Below are 16,376 nucleotides of genomic sequence, written 5' to 3'. Positions count from 1 at the left end.
TTCCAAAAGGTGGGTATAGCTGTTACTCACAGCACTAATTTCTTATCACCAATCACCCATAGAGCTCCCTTCGCCTTGCAAAGTACTCCTTGCAATCACATCTTTCTGTTAGATCGAATCCTTCTGCCATCTCTCCTGATCTTCTCTTCCCCACATCTCCCGCCAAAAGACCGTAAGCCCCACCAGTGTCCATCATAAATCTTTCTCCGCCCACACAAAATAATCTGCAGGTGCTGGGATAAAAGCAACACTCACAACACGCTGGAAGAACTCAGCAGGTCAGGCAGCATCCGTGGAAACGATGAGTCGACGTTTCGGGCCGGAACCCTTCGTCAGGACTGAAGAGGGAAGGGGCAGAGGCCCTATAAAGAAGGTGGCGGAGGGTTGGAAGGAGAAGGCTGGTAGGTCCAGTTGAAAAACCTGTAATTTGAAAGACAAAGGGGTGGGGGAGGGGAAGCATGGAGGTAATAGGCAGGAAAACAATGGGTAGTAGAAAGAGGCGGAACCATGAGGGAGGTGATAGGCAGCTGGGGGAGGGACAGAGTGAAATAGGGATAGAGGAAGGGAAGGGGAGGGAATTACCGGAAGTTGAAGAATTATATGTTCATACCAAGGGGCTGGAGACTACCTAGATGGTATATGAGGTGTTGCTCCGTCAACCTGAGTTTAACCTCATCATGGCAGTAGAGGAGGCCATGTATGGACATATCTGAATGGAATGGGAAGCAGAGTTGAAGTGGGTAGCTACTGGAGCTCCGTCTGCCACAACAGACAGGATCTCCCGGTAGCCACCCACTTCAACTCAGCTTCAATGTCTGAAAAAAGTATTTAATTTATTTTTCAAGCCAGCTGTTAAATATTGGATAGCACTTTTAATCCACCTCCAGTGCAACATCTCACTGGCCTAGCCCTGTTCAATACCCACCTTACCTGCTCCCTTTCCCGATTTGCAAAATTCCCGAACATAAACTCCTATGATAACAAAACTGTTTGAAAATTGGTGGTTAAAAGTTTTCAATGGAACCAAACGTGCAAAAAAAAAGCATGCAAGTCTGCTTTTTAAGAACCATTAAGTGGAAGATTCATAATAAGCATTTCACGATGGAGCCAGAGCAGCAAAAGTTTAGGGAGTGGTTCTTGGAGTCATATGAAGAAATTCTTGAGTTATCTGTAGGACAGCCATAATCACGCCCTAGAACTGATGGGCAGTGTCTCTGCGGCTCTATCACGATTTGCTACAATCAACCAGCTGTCACATTCTGTCTGTTTTCAGTATTTCAACGAGGCTGGTTAGAATTCAGCATCATTGAAATATGTCAAACAAGTAGAATTACATAAACAAAGCATTCCAGCTCAAATAACCACTATGGGTTATGTTCATACAAAGCACATCAGAAACTCCAAATCAGAACTGGAAATTTGGAGAAGTTGTTTGCAAAAACAAAGGTCATATCTCAAGAGCTCTATTGAGGGAGGAAAACTAATAATATTTTATGTTTGTTTTTTTAATAATTGGCTGTAATATTTATGTTACAGCAGTAACTAAACTTTAAAAACTATTTCTAGGCAATGCAAAGATTTGAACCACAGATCTGTGTAATTGAACTGCTACAACAATGCAATTAGTGATTAAGCTGGATCTCTTTCATAAAATACTATTACCGATTTAATCCTAGCTAAATCATGGGACAAATTACGATGACCAATTAACCTGCTGTTGAATCTTCATTTATTTTCTGATCCTTAAGAGTTCTTCAGGGAGTCAGGAATGACGAGTTGTCTTAATTCCAAAATTTCAGTTTACTTTAGATTACAAACAAATATACAAACACTAAGCAAACTAAATAAAGAGCTGAGTAATGATCAAAGAGGTTGAATGGAGTAAAAGAGTAAAGCCCAAACTCCCTTAATCTCTGAACACAATGCATACTCTCTAAAGAAGCCAAGAAGCCAACATGGAGCCTCTGAAAATTACTTTTATAGATAAGGAAAATTCTGTAGATAGGAATGAGTTAGTTAATCAGCTACATAATTAGAACAATTACATCAGGTGGGTAATATGTTAATATGAAAAACGAGAAAGGTGAAAAACTGTTAGTTTAGCTGCTATACCACTTTCTGCCAGTGAGTGTGAAAATTACACAAGTTTGCTAAAAAGTACAAATCTTACAAAAAGTATTACTTTTAAAGAAATTGTGGTTTCCAACACAACCAATCAGTATATCTTTGGACTGTGGGAAGAAACCAGATCACCTGGAGGAAGTCTATGCGATCAAGAGGAGAACATACAAACTCCTTACAGGAATTTTGGAACATTAAGCTATCTCCACAATGTGCATTGTGAAATTACTCTTACATGGAATCAATAAATGCAGTCAATTTACTCAAGAAAGCTATGATTAAAGATGGCAAAGTGACAGAGGAATAGTTAGAATCAGGAGATCAGCATAGAACAGTTATTTTTATACCAGAGATAAGGAAAATTCCATTCAAATCTACAGGTAAGAATTAATCAATTAGAAAGCACTCATTTGAATACTGCACTACGAACTTAACCAATGAAAAAACACTTATTCAAGTAATACAGAATAAAAAACCCCCAGAGCTTTCCAGAATTATACTTTGTATCATCAGAGGCATATTAAACTGTTTTAGGTATTTTAAAACTACTTAAAATATAAGCAGATAATTAATTGTGAGATGGCAAATAAAATAACAATTAAACAGTCTAACCTAAGAATTAAACAGTTGGATTCAAAACAAGCCTGACATATATCAGCACTGCAGGAACAATTTATAAAAATCTGTTATTTGGAAGCTAAAAAAACACATAGAGACCTGAGTATTTAATCAGCAAAATAGTAAAATAATATTTGTTAAAATAACAATAAAAGTTTATGGGGTGATTGTGCAAAGTAGTTTGCTGAATTACTCTCTTGCAAGTTTATTTGGCCTAAACTCCTGATTCTGACTATGTTGCTTTGCTTCAGTCTTTGTCAAGCAGACTTAGAATAAGTACAACAATTTAATTAAGATGCCTTCTCAGTTTTAATACAGTCTTGGTAATTAATGTCAAATGTAATTATATGCAAACAGATACATGGCTGAAATTCAGCAATATTCAGATGGGTTGTAGGTTCTGAGGGTATCTTGGAATACTGTTGGTATTTTTGTAGATAAGACTTTCAAAAAATACTTTCTTCCACTCTCTTCTTTGACATCTCATCTCATTTTCGGTGAAGATTATCGCACCATATATTTTCAGGAAGCAGAAACGAAGTGCAAGCTTGGTTCTGCAAGTGCTTACAATAAGAGAGTGGCCAGGCTAATCTCCATAAGAAATTTCCCATGGCAAAGTATTACCATTGGAGTAATGGCAATAACATTGTGTGTATTGTATACTAAAACAATACTTTCCTTTTGAATTTCACTTGCCTGTTTTTTGCCTGACATTCTTAAATTAGAATTTCTGCTGTCCTGGTTTAAAATTCAGGCATATTAATTAATCCGAGATATGGACTTCATCACCGATTTGGTGATGAAAGAGCATAGAGAAATTAAACTGTGAGCTGCTTATTCAAATTTTTCTGAAAATTCATGCCTGACAGCCAGCTTGACTGACAGAATAGGTGCCTATCATACTGGAAAGGCAGGCAGAGATCAGATGGCAAGTAAACAAAGCAGGGAATGGGAAGGAGGGGGTTAGGGAAGATGAGTATTGCATAAAAATCACAGATTGGAGTGGGATGGGAAATTCAGAAATTGTTCTAAGAGTGTAAAGACGTGGATGCCAGCATTAAGTCACGGTATTCTGGAAATAATATAAGACCCGGTATAAGGTTTATTTTTTGACGTGTTACCACCAATTTACTTGGTGAACACTCTCCTTCAACATACTCAATTCTTGCTCAAAACTATCTATTTCAAACAGAAATTTATATCTACATTTTAATGAACATGTCACCCCATGTTTTCAAAATGCTTAAACACTAAAAGTGAGTCTATGGCTAAAAAGGGAAAATAGGTTTTTTTGTATTAATAGTAACCTACTTTTCTAGTAGTATCCTATTCTGGACAAAATATCAAAGAATCCAGTGTCCTTCCAAGTTATCATTAGTCCATTTCATGCTGCCACAAAATTATGAATACACTGTGCAATTTATATTCACCATCAGAGTAAATGTCTGTAAAACATCTAAAGCTTTTGTTTAGATTTATTGCTGTGAAATTAGCTGATTTGAGAAGTTAGTTTCCAGCATTGATATGTACATTGTGGTTAAAGTTTGTCAGACAAGCTTGGAAAACATTTGAATGCAGAGATTCTGTCAGATTTAATTGAGGAAACCTATTGTTCTACTTGTCTCAAGCTGCAGCCGGTCAGATAGAGAGGCTGGGTAGCAGGTAGGAAATCCAGAAGTATAAGATCTCAACTGGAGCCATTTGGATGTGTTCAAGACAATCATGGAAAGGCTTTGAGTATAGCATCATGAAAAGAATGCTGGTTTGGAGTGGGGCATTATTATATAGGAGATTGTGGCTAAGGGATGGGGAAGCCATTATTTTACTCCTTTTTACAGCTAATGTTGTAAAAAAATACTTGCTCGATAAATCAGATGTTTCCAACTCCCTTTAGTTGACTGGTTTTTCCAGCTTTTCAAATGCAGTGCAAGAACCTGATTTAAATATTCCATTGTATTATCCCATATTGCAAGATCTTCACTTTTGGATCAAACAAATCTCACCTTGAACATGCTGGTAGGTGTGTGCATAGCCACCTAAGTCTTGCTTTCTGATTTTCTTTCACTTCTATGTCATGGAGATGGAGATATTTTTAGAAATCATTGTAGAACTGCTGGGAAATGAATGACCATGTCAACTTAGAAGTTACAGAGATTTTTTCAAAAGGAGGGACTTGAGATTCAGTAAGATGATGGACAGTGGAGCTGTTTTCCAAATATCTGAGGGGCACATTACTCAACACAGAGCAAATGATCGAGGCAGATACCATTACTGCATTTAAAAGACATTTGTCCAGGTAATTGGATCGCAAGGGATACGGCCTAATGCGGACAAATGGGATTTGCACAAGATAGGCTTTAGGGTTAGCATGGATGGTTCTTGCTCTACAGCACTATGACTCTATGAAGCAGAACTGTTCCAGAAAACCACAGCAATATAAGCAGGAAACAAAAAACACAGACAACAGGAATTCTGCAGATGCTGGAAATTCAAGCAACATACATCAAAGTTGCTGGTGAACGCAGCAGGCCAAGCAGCATCTGTAGGAAGAGGCGCAGTCGACGTTTCAGGCCGAGACCCTTCGTCAGGACTAACTGAAGGAAGAGTGAGTAAGGGATTTGAAAGCTGGAGGGGGAGGGGGAGATGCAAAATGATAGGAGAAGACAGGAGGGGGAGGGATAGAGCCGAGAGCTGGACAGGTGATAGGCAAAAGGGGATACGAGAGGATCATGGGACAGGAGGTCCGGGAAGAAAGACAAGGGGGGGGGGTGACCCAGAGGATGGGCAAGAGGTATATTCAGAGGGACAGAGGGAGAAAAAGGAGAGTGAGAGAAAGAATGTGTGCATAAAAAAGAGTAACAGATGGGGCACGAGGGGGAGGTGGGGCCTTAGCGGAAGTTAGAGAAGTCAATGTTCATGCCATCAGGTTGGAGGCTACCCAGACGGAATATAAGGTGTTGTTCCTCCAACCTGAGTGTGGCTTCATCTTTACAGTAGAGGAGGCCGTGGATAGACATGTCAGAATGGGAATGGGATGTGGAATTAAAATGTGTGGCCACTGGGAGATCCTGCTTTCTCTGGCGGACAGAGCGTAGATGTTCAGCAAAGCGGTCTCCCAGTCTGCGTCGGGTCTCACCAATATATAAAAGGCCACATCGGGAGCACCGGACACAGTATATCACCCCAGTCGACTCACAGGTGAAGTGATGCCTCACCTGGAAGGACTGCTTGGGGCCCTGAATGGTGGTAAGGGAGGAAGTGTAAGGGCATGTGTAGCACTTGTTCCGCTTACACGGGTAAGTGCCAGGAGGGAGATCAGTGGGGAGGGATGGGGGGGACGAATGGACAAGGGAGTTGTGTAGCTGGTTTGTTTAAAAAATAGTCAACTCCATACAATGGACACAAATGAACTAGAAGTCTAAAATAAAACATAAAAATGCTCCACATACTCAGTATTTGTAAAGAAATAAACAGAGGTAACAGTCAAGGTAAAATCTGAAATTTAAATTCTACTTGAGTATTTCCAATAAACTTCCATGTTTATTACATGCAATGCAAGATGCAAATATAGCAGTGCATTTTATTTACTGAATTTTAATCAGTTATTCTTCAAATGTTACATATACTCAAGTGCATTATATGCATCAGCACCCCAATGCTGCTTACATGAGTGGCAGGAATCAATCAGAAACTCTTGCAATCCAAAATACTGGAGGAACTCAGCATGCCTGGCAGCATCTGTGGGAAAGAATAAACAGTCGGCATTTTGAGCCAAGACCCTTTATCAGGACTGAGATGCTGCCTGGCCTGCTGAGTTCCTCCAGAATTTTGTGTGTATTACTTTGATTTCCAATATCTGCAAATTTTCGCTTGTTTGAGAAACTCTTGCGGATGTAATGCAAAGCCCAAGGGATTTGGTTCAGTGATAGAGAATACACTCAATAAGTGCAAGGTATTGAATTTAATCTCCAAAACGCCCAATCTTCACTTCACCTCTAGTATAAATCGCGATTTTTACCACAATATTTTTCAATGAAATTAGAAATAAAGAAATACATAATTTACCTAAAAGTTAAATATTCATGTACTCTGGTTATAAAAACATGCTAAAATTCTATTCCTGGCATATAAAGTACAATTCCACTTAACCATGATTAAAAGAAGCATTTTATATATGGTGCAGATAAATTGGTAATGTATTTGCATACAGCCAAATATAGTTTAAGCAGCACTCACAACATATAACACTCACAGCACAATTAATTATACCCTTTAAGGAATTTAGATACCTTGATTGTTCACCCAGAGATCCGATAAAAGAGTGAAGAGTTAGATCTCGTTATGGTGAGGAATAAATGTATTGGTTCATAATGAATCACTGATGTTACAGCTGTCGTCAAATCATCTGCTTTGTATCAAAAAGCTGAACATGCCTAGAACAGTTGAACCCTTTATGGAATAATGGCAGAGCAGTGTGTTATGGCTTTACAATTATTCTGACTGATAATGGAGGAATTCACTACTTACAAATTAATGTACTGTCAGCAAAATGAAAAACAGCAGAAAAGATGTTATGGTGGATCTAACTGTGTAATGAGATATTTACCTTCACTTGATGATCCTGAGAGATCTATGACAACATACACTCTGCCTTCTGGTTCCAGGTCTATCTGCAATTGATAAGTAAAATTACGAGTCAAAGAACATGCAGCCATATGAGACAAATAAAATACATCAAAATGTTAAATGTTTTAATTAGCCTCAATTTCAATTCTCTTTTCAAAATGTGGATAAGATACAATAATTTCAGCAACTCTATTATCATAATCAGACAACAAACAGTTTGAAAACCATGACCAGTCCACATACAATTACTTGCAAATAAGATGATGTACCAAGGACATGTAACTTGCTGAACAGTAAAACATGACATAGAACAAGGAGTCAGCAATGCCCTCAACACCTCGCCTCTCACAATCACTGAACAAGCAGATGCAATAATGTTAAAATGTGAAATTTGCTACAACGATAGACACCTCACAGCTGCAGCAGCCACCTAGGTTCAATCCTGACTTGTTTCTATGTTAAAGTTTGCATGTTTTCCCAGTGACCAAGTGGATTTCCTCAAGATGTTCCAGTTTCTACCTAACCCAAAAATTGGTGAACTGTTAGATCAATAGTCCATGATTAATTGCCCCCACTTTAGGTGGGTGAAAGAACCTGAGGGAAGCAGTAGAGAAATCAGTGAGGTAATAGGATTGTTCTATGCTCCTTGGCATAAATTCGATGGTCTGAAATAGCTTCCTTCAGCATTGTGTGAAAACCTATCTATTATCTAAACAATCTTCTGGGCAATTTGAAAAATTTGTACAGTGCTAACGTCACAGGTGCCAAGATTCAATGCTACCTAGGTAATGGAATTACACCAACTTTGGATGCAGTGCATGTACGGTACAGAATCAGAGTGAGCATATTGGACCTTGAAAAACAGTAACTATTTGATCTAATTTCAAAAATCTAAGGAAGCTTATGGTGCACGTGACACAGCCCTAAGCATTGTACAATTGAATAAAGTGTGTCTCTACACTAATCCCTGCCTTTCTTTAAGCTTCTGAGACCTGGACAACCATAGGAAAAATACCATCAATATTACCTCTGCAGGATTCTCCAAATTCACTGGATGGATATTGAATCAACACTAACATCCTCGCTCTGGCCAATGTCCTCAGCATTGTCGCCTAGTTACATTTAGTCAGCTACATTGATGAGCCACATTATTCATGTATCAGATTCCTTCCTAAAGCACACTTGGTTCCAAGTTCTGCGACGGGAGGAGATTACTAGCAGGATAGAGAGAAAGGATGTGCTCAAAATTTTCCTGAAGAAAATTTTCAAGACCTTCCCACTGACTCCTGGAATCTCTGCCCCATGGTCATTCAAAGGATGGTACTGAGAATCTCAAGACGATGCATCGGGAGGGCACTAAAACACTACATAAATGATGGAAAGAGCACATCACCTTAATAATTAACGACACAACCACCCTGTTTCCCATCTCCTGTCCGTCAGTGGAAGAGTCTGTGGTTCTCACACTGGCTTCATCAGCCATCTGGAGCTTACAGAACTAAAGGTTAAGTAAGTCATCCTCAATCCCAAGGGAAAGAAGTAGAAGAAACAAAATACGTACTATAAGAATTAAACAAAGATAAATCCACAAGAGCGCAGGATAACAATGTTTAATGCAGCTCATTTGGAAAGGCATTCTTACAATTATTAAGTCATTAGCAGATTAGACAAGATCTTTCCTCCTGTATTTAAATAAGGCTTGAGCAGTTCAGCACAACGAACATGAGACAACTTGACAGACAATATCAGTTAATAATTTCAAAATTAAAAATGAGATATAGTGTCATTTTTCATACAAAAATTGTTGTTAATATTATGCATAGCTACAATTTCTTTTCCGTAAAAGTTTTTCAGGATCTGGTCGGCCCTGGCAAGAACATTCCCATCTCTAATTTCTATTGAGACCAGGTGAAAGATGCATTCCTGGAACACTGCAATCCTTTTGGAAAAAAATTACTTTCACCGAGCTTTGCATATGAATTAGACAAGTAACAATGAAGGACCAACAATATATTTACAAGTCAGGACGATGTACAACTTATATAGAAGCTGGTTCCTCAAGCTTCCACTATGCTTCAAGATTGAAGATTGTTTAATGTCATTTCCTGTACACAAGTGTGAAGGAGAACAAAATAATTGTTACTGCAGATCCAAAGCAACATTTAAAAAAATACAGAAGGTAAAAAAGCTCAATAAAAATTAAAAACACAATAAATATAAATGCATAAGATAGCTTATATACATTGATTGATTGATTGCCCATAAAGTGATGTGAAGCTGCACATAAGGTAACTGTCAGGAAATAATAAAATCGTGGTGAACTTAGTGGGTGCAGGCATTGAACAGCCTTACTGCCTGGGAAAAGTAACTGTTTTTAAGTTTGGTCATCCTGGCATAGATGCTACATAGCCTCCTCCCTGATCAGCGTGAGACAAGCAGACCATGAGCAGGGTGGGTGGGATCATTCATGGTGTGGCTGCCTTTTTTCCAGCACCTTTCTGCTTCTATATCCTTGAATGGATGGTAGGCTGCTGCTGGTGAAGCATTGTGTAATTTTGACTGCCCATTGTAGAGCCTTCCTGTCTGCCGCAGTGTAGTTTCCATACCAAGCAACAAAGCAGCTGTCAGGACGCTCTCTATTGCACATCTGTAGAATGACGCGAGTATGGATGTGCAAAGTCCCGCTCACCTCATCCTCCTCAGAAAGTAAAGGCATTGGTGAGCTTTTTGACTGTGTAGCATGTGCTCTGGGACTATGAGAGGTTGTGTGTAATGGGTACTACCACGAGATGGAACTAACTGCCACCAATATAAGGTGGGGGGTGAGTGGTGCCAGTTCTCCTGAAGTAGATAAACATCTCCTTTGTCTTCATGGCATTCTTGGTGGTACCATTTGTTTGTTTAGGAAGCGCATTAAAAGCAGCTGAAACAAGTAACTACATTTTGCAGATGGTATACAATGCATCAGTGGTAAAGCAAATTTTTATAGTGTGGATTGGGGCACCAGTTCAATGGAATGTGAATGGTGTCCAGTTTCTTAATTGTATAAACTCATTCAAGCAAGTGTACACACACACATACCTGATCTGTGCATGTAAATAGTGTATTAGCATTTGATGATTCACACCCTCTGACCTGCTCTTGTGTCTGCAATGTTTATATAAATTGTCCAACTAGATCCAATTGAGTAGTAGTGATCTCTGAAATGTGGCTGATGGGGCATCAGCAGTGGTAAGTGAATATCAACAATAGGTAGTTAGCTAGACCCTCTCAATTTGGAGGTGGTCAATGCCTGGCATTGTGCGGCACAAATGCTATTTGCCATTTATCAGCCCTGAAGGTTGTTGAAGTAAGCAGCTCTGGGCTGGTTCTGAGCAGATGGAAATAGAAGGACATGAAAATGGGAGTTCAATGAGGGGAGAAATTATGATAGGAAAAATCAAAATGTGAATTCTCCAAATGGGGAGAGATTTTAAATGAGTGGAGTATAGAGGGATCTAGGTGTTTTTATTCATGGCATATAAAAAGTTAACATGCACACAGAAAGAAAAATGGCATTTTGCCTTTTATTAGAAGAATTTAGAACAGCAATGCCCAACCTGGAGTCCATTGACTCTCGGTTAACGGTAGGGGCTGATTACATAAAAAAAGATTGGGAACCCTTGATTTAGAGTATAGAAGTAGGAATATATTGTTATGTTTATACTGGATGTTGGTGAGGCTACACCTGAGCTATTGTGAATAATTCCGGTTCCTGATTTAAGGAATGATTTACCAATATTGAGCTTAGTCCAGAAGAAATTCACTAAGCTAATTGCTGGGATGAGAGCGGTGTCTTTTTGTGAACAGTTGGATCAGTTAGATCTGAATTCCTCAGTGTTTAGAGGAATGATGATGATCTTATGATAGACTCTATGATGGCATAAAAAGTTTGAGATGTTTCTACAAGTGGAAGAGTAGGGGCATGGTTACAAGATAGAGAGTTTGTTCATTAAAACTTAAGTGTGTAAGAATTTCTTCCCATATATAGTGGCAATTCTCTACCCCAACATTAGCAGGGAATAGTTTATTATAGGCAGTTAAAAGCAGAGGTAGATAGATTTTTGAAAGATTGAAGAACTGAAGGCCATGTGGAACTGACACAGAAGAAGAAATGAGCGCTGGAGCAGAACAAATATGATCATATTGAATGGTGGAGCAGGCTTGTGAGGCCACTTGTCCTGCTCCTATTTTCTTGTGTCCTTGTGCAATTATCAGTGAATAAATCCACTTCAGATCTTAAGATGGAATGACAGCTATGAGACTGGACTAAGGACACTCCGTTGAAGAATTTCTGCCATGTATCCCTGGACTTGGATGATTCATCATCCCACAACAACAAACATCATTCTTGGTGCAAAGAACAAATACAACCATTGGCGTGTTCTCCCCTAGATACCCCGCGGCATCGGTTTTCATGCCCACTGACTCTAATACTGCCCTGATGTCATTTCAGTAACTCCCATATAGCTAGGGTCACAGAACACTATAGTGTGGAAACAGGCACGTGAGCACATCTCATCTCTGAATTATTATTCTGTCTACTCCTGCACCCAGACTATAGCCCTCCATACCCCTCCCATTCTGGAATTCAGCTCTTTGGTATATATTTGTACCTACATTGGGCTGTGGTCTGGCACTGAAAAATCACAGTGAAAAGCAAAAATGGTATTGCTGAGCAGATTATTGATAAGTAAATGTCATATGGAAGAAATGTGATGACACCTTCCATTACTCTGATGATGACAGGTGTGTAGGCTTTTGGGCAATAATCTGCTAGACAAAGGGCCTACAAAAACTAGTGGATATGGCCCAGTCCATCACGGGTAAAGCCCTCCCCACCACTGATCACATCTACACAGAGCATATTGCAGGAAAGTACCATCCATCATCAAGGACCCCCACCATCCAGGCCATGCACTCTTCTCGCTGCTGCCATCAGGAAGAAGGTACAGGAGCCTCAGGACCCACCCCACCAGACTGAGAAACAGTTATTACCCTTCAACCATTAGGTTCTTGAACCAGAGGAGACATCTTCACTCACCCCATCACTAAACAGTTCCAACAACCTCTTAACTCACTTTCAAGGACTCTTTCTCTTATGCTCTCAGCGTTTATTGCTTCTTTACTTTTTTTTTGTTTGTGCAGTTTGTTGTCTTTGGGGATGGTCATTCTTTGATTCTATTGTGTTTCTTGTATTTACTCTGAATGCCCACAAGAAAATGAATCTCAGGGTTGTATATGGTGACATACATGTACTTTGATAATAAATTGACTTTAAACTTTGGAGATATCATACTACCTGTGAGAAGGACGTACCAGTAAAATTTCTGTGAGAATTGCAGTTGTATGGAGTGCAAAGCATGAGCTAGGACATTGTTTCGTCCCAAAGCCTTTGCTGCATTCAGTGTTCCTAGTCAACTCTTGATATATGAGATGAATTGAACTGACAGGTGACTGCCTCCTGTGATGGTGGGGATCTCAGGAGCAGCAGGAAAGGAATATCGATCTGCATTACCTTGCTTTAAATAAGACCACAAGATTTAGGAGCAGAAATAGGCCATTTGGCCCAACAAGTCTGCTCTGCCATTTCATCATGGCTGATCCAATTTTCTTCTCAGCCCCAATCTCCTGCCTTCTCCCCGTAACCCTCCATTCCCTGACCAATCAAGAATCTGTCAACCTCTGCCTTAAACATACATACATACAGATTTGGCCTCCACAGCTGCCGGTGACAAAGAATTTCACAGATTCACCACTCTCTGGCTAAAGAAATTCCTCCTCAACTCAGTTCTAGTACTGCAGATCAGACATGAGCGCTAACCTCTGATATTATGGAAACTAAGCAAAGACAGAAACAAGTCTCCCTTCATAATTTCACTTTCGTTTTCTGATTGCTCCAATGCAATGTTTATTTGTTATTTTTGAACAAGCATTCACATCATTTGTCAGTTTAGCTACTAGATGATAACACATATTTGTATATCTTAATCACTTAAGAATGCATACACCAGAAGAATAATGACTTACTGCCCAGAAGAAATAACATTTACTGTATCAGTGTGATATTTACGTCAATCATCACCATCCATATGGTCTCACCGAATGAGACTGCCCAATTAGCAGCAAATTATGGCAACATACATCAAAGTTGCTGGTGAACGCAGCAGGCCAAGCAGCATCTATAGGAAGAGGCGCAGTCGACGTTTCAGGCCGAGACCCTTCGTCAGGACTCGGCCTGAAACGTCGACTGCGCCTCTTCCTATAGAAGAAGGGTCTCGGCCTGAAACGTCGACTGCGCCTCTTCCTATAGATGCTGCTTGGCCTGCTGCATTCACCAGCAACTTTGATGTATGTTGCTTGAATTTCCAGCATCTGCAGAATTCCTGTTGTTAGCAGCAAATTATGGGCATGTTTTGTAGTGTAAATTCACACCAACAGGGAAGTGCTTGGAAATCACCCAAATTCATTTCATTGTCATCAAAGATAGACAATTTTCATCTTCATCCATCTGATCTAAATTTAGAGCAGGTTTAATCTCTTAAAATAATGACTCTGATTATTAATCAGATTATCCCAGATCATCCAAATTGATTTGCCAGTGGTAGCCTTTTACCAGCTGTATTACTGAAAGATTACAATATGTGTGTGATTGCTTCCTGGAATATAAGGAATAAGAAAGGCACATCATGACATTGGTACACTAACGCTATTTTTACAAGTATGTTTTTCAAAAAGATCAATCATGAAACTAATTGAGTCCAGAACAGCAGTTTGTGGAGCATCAGATAATTATATTTGAAATGAGATGTCACTCAATACCCTTTTAAAGATCTGATCTTCACAGATGCTGCTGAATCCAACTGATGAATTGCAAATCACGAAAAGTTCTCTGAAGCATGCATCAAGTTCAGCACTACGATCAGTATCAAGAAAATAGCTTTGATGAAGAATCCCAGGTATAAAATGTTAATTAACTCTGACTCTCCAGACCTGCTGAGCACTTCCAGCACTTTGTTTTATTCAAAGAAACCATTGTATGCTACAGGTTATAGAAGCTACATCCAAAATCTATTAATAATCACACTCTGTCCAGAGTGGATTGCTTCTACTACCTCGCCTTATGTCTTCCTAACACACTCATACTTGACTTATTATATGTCAATGGACATTACCTTTCCCTCACCTTTGGTAATTTTGCTTCAAATAACTGGAACCAGAAGATGCTCATCCTAAACATGATTGTCTGTCTATTCATCAGGAATACAGCCTCAGCCCTGTTAATTATGGTGTAAGAAGTTTGTGTCATGAACTCTATTAAGAACCAGAAAAACAAGGGTTTCTACTGTCAGTGTCCCAGAAAAATCCTTAAGAATGATATGGGATCAACAATGAGAAATTTCAATCTGTGAAGATAACACTGGATGGCCAAAGGCTTTGTAAGTCTAGGCATGTTCCGTCCTGTCTTAATATCATCTACAGAAAGCAGAACCCTACAGCTAATTCAAGAATCATCTACAGCATAACGGAATGTCTGATTCAGAAAAAGTTCAGGCTCAGTTCATTAAGTACAGTCACAGTGGAAAGAAATCTGTCACCTCAGGCTAAGTCCCACATCCATCTTGCAAAATGGCATTTGGTTACGGTGGGAGAAGTTTGACATTTGTGCATTGAGCCCTACCAAGTACTACTGACTAATTTGAGATTTTCACAACTTCTTTCATCTGTCAAGAAATTGAGGGATTTCATATGGTGAGATCAACACATATGATGCAAAGGACTATGAAGTCATGACTATCATAAAGAAATGAGCCAGCACTGATACCAGTACATGCAAGCTGCTAGCAACCATTTGCCATTGTCTTGCTTTGACAAAACTTCATATTCAATGAACTTTCAATGGCATTTAAGCCCATTAATGACTTTTAAGGCCATGCATTTAAGGCGAGAAAGGGAATGTTCCAAGGAGATGAGCACGGCAAGTATTTTACACAGAGCACTGGGTGCCTGGGATAAGCTGCCATTGTTGGTGGTGGAGGCCGATGCGATCAGACTATTTAAGAGGCTCTGAGATAGACACACGAATATGCAGAGAATGGAGGGATACAGACAATGTGCAGTCAGAAGGAATTACTTTAATTTGGTACTATTAGTTCAATCAATTAAGGATAATTAGTTTCGCACAACAACAGACTGAAGTGCCTGTTCCTGTGCTGTAATGTTCTATGTTCTGATTGGAAATTGGAGTGACTGGAAAATTTGGAGCATTCCAAAATAACAGGTATGAACGATGAAAGGAGAGGATTCTAATCTGAAGAGCATACTGTTAATTCAAACCCTTTTCATTGTGAAAAACATGAAAAGATTGCTAAAGATTAGATTCATGTTAGACTGCTGTATAAACAAACATTGTTTATTCTGTGCTGAAAACCAATCCCTTGGCTGCAAAGGAATGCTATGCAGAAAAAAAAGTTAGTGAACTTAAAAAGTTTACTTAAATTTCACATTTATATCTTGATTAGCATAAACACAATAGGTCAAAATACCCCTTCATGAGATAATAAATTTTAATAATACTAAAAGCACATTTCGCATATTTTTGATGATGCCCATTTTTATTGTTACAATAAATATGCCTTGTATTGGACTAAGTGTAATAGTTTGAAAATGACCAAAATTTAATTTTACTTAAATAGATTATTCATTAACCTATTATCTTGATTACCCAGCGTGCTAAATAATATTTATAGCAAATAGAATATTGGAACTAAACAGATAGTTAATCAATTAGTATGAGATCTAAAAATAATCTCAAGCCCAAATCATTGACTTCTTGTTTCCTTTCCTAATCTTAATCAACTTGCTGTGTATGCCCACTGTTAGCCACATTCAAAGTTCAAAGTTTAAAATAAATTTTATTATCAAAGTACACTTATATCACCATATACAACCCTGAAATTCATTTTCCTGTG

The 16,376-nt window shown here is 39.0% G+C and overlaps 1 protein-coding gene across 1 annotated transcript in view; it reads right to left on the bottom strand.

Annotated features, from left to right (window-relative positions):
- Positions 1-16,376, bottom strand: part of prkcea (protein kinase C, epsilon a) — a 658,830-nt gene that overhangs the window by 461,502 nt on the left and 180,952 nt on the right. Inside the window, exon 2 of the mRNA XM_063055673.1 lies at positions 7,346-7,409. Coding sequence (XP_062911743.1) covers positions 7,346-7,409 — 64 coding nt within the window. The remainder of the gene's footprint in view (positions 1-7,345; positions 7,410-16,376) is intronic.

Source organism: Mobula hypostoma, chromosome 8 (assembly GCF_963921235.1).
Source record: "Mobula hypostoma chromosome 8, sMobHyp1.1, whole genome shotgun sequence".
NCBI classification, from domain to species: Eukaryota; Metazoa; Chordata; class Chondrichthyes; order Myliobatiformes; family Myliobatidae; genus Mobula; species Mobula hypostoma.
The sequence above is the reverse complement of the archived record's forward strand: the minus strand, read 5'-3'. Positions and strand labels throughout refer to the sequence as shown.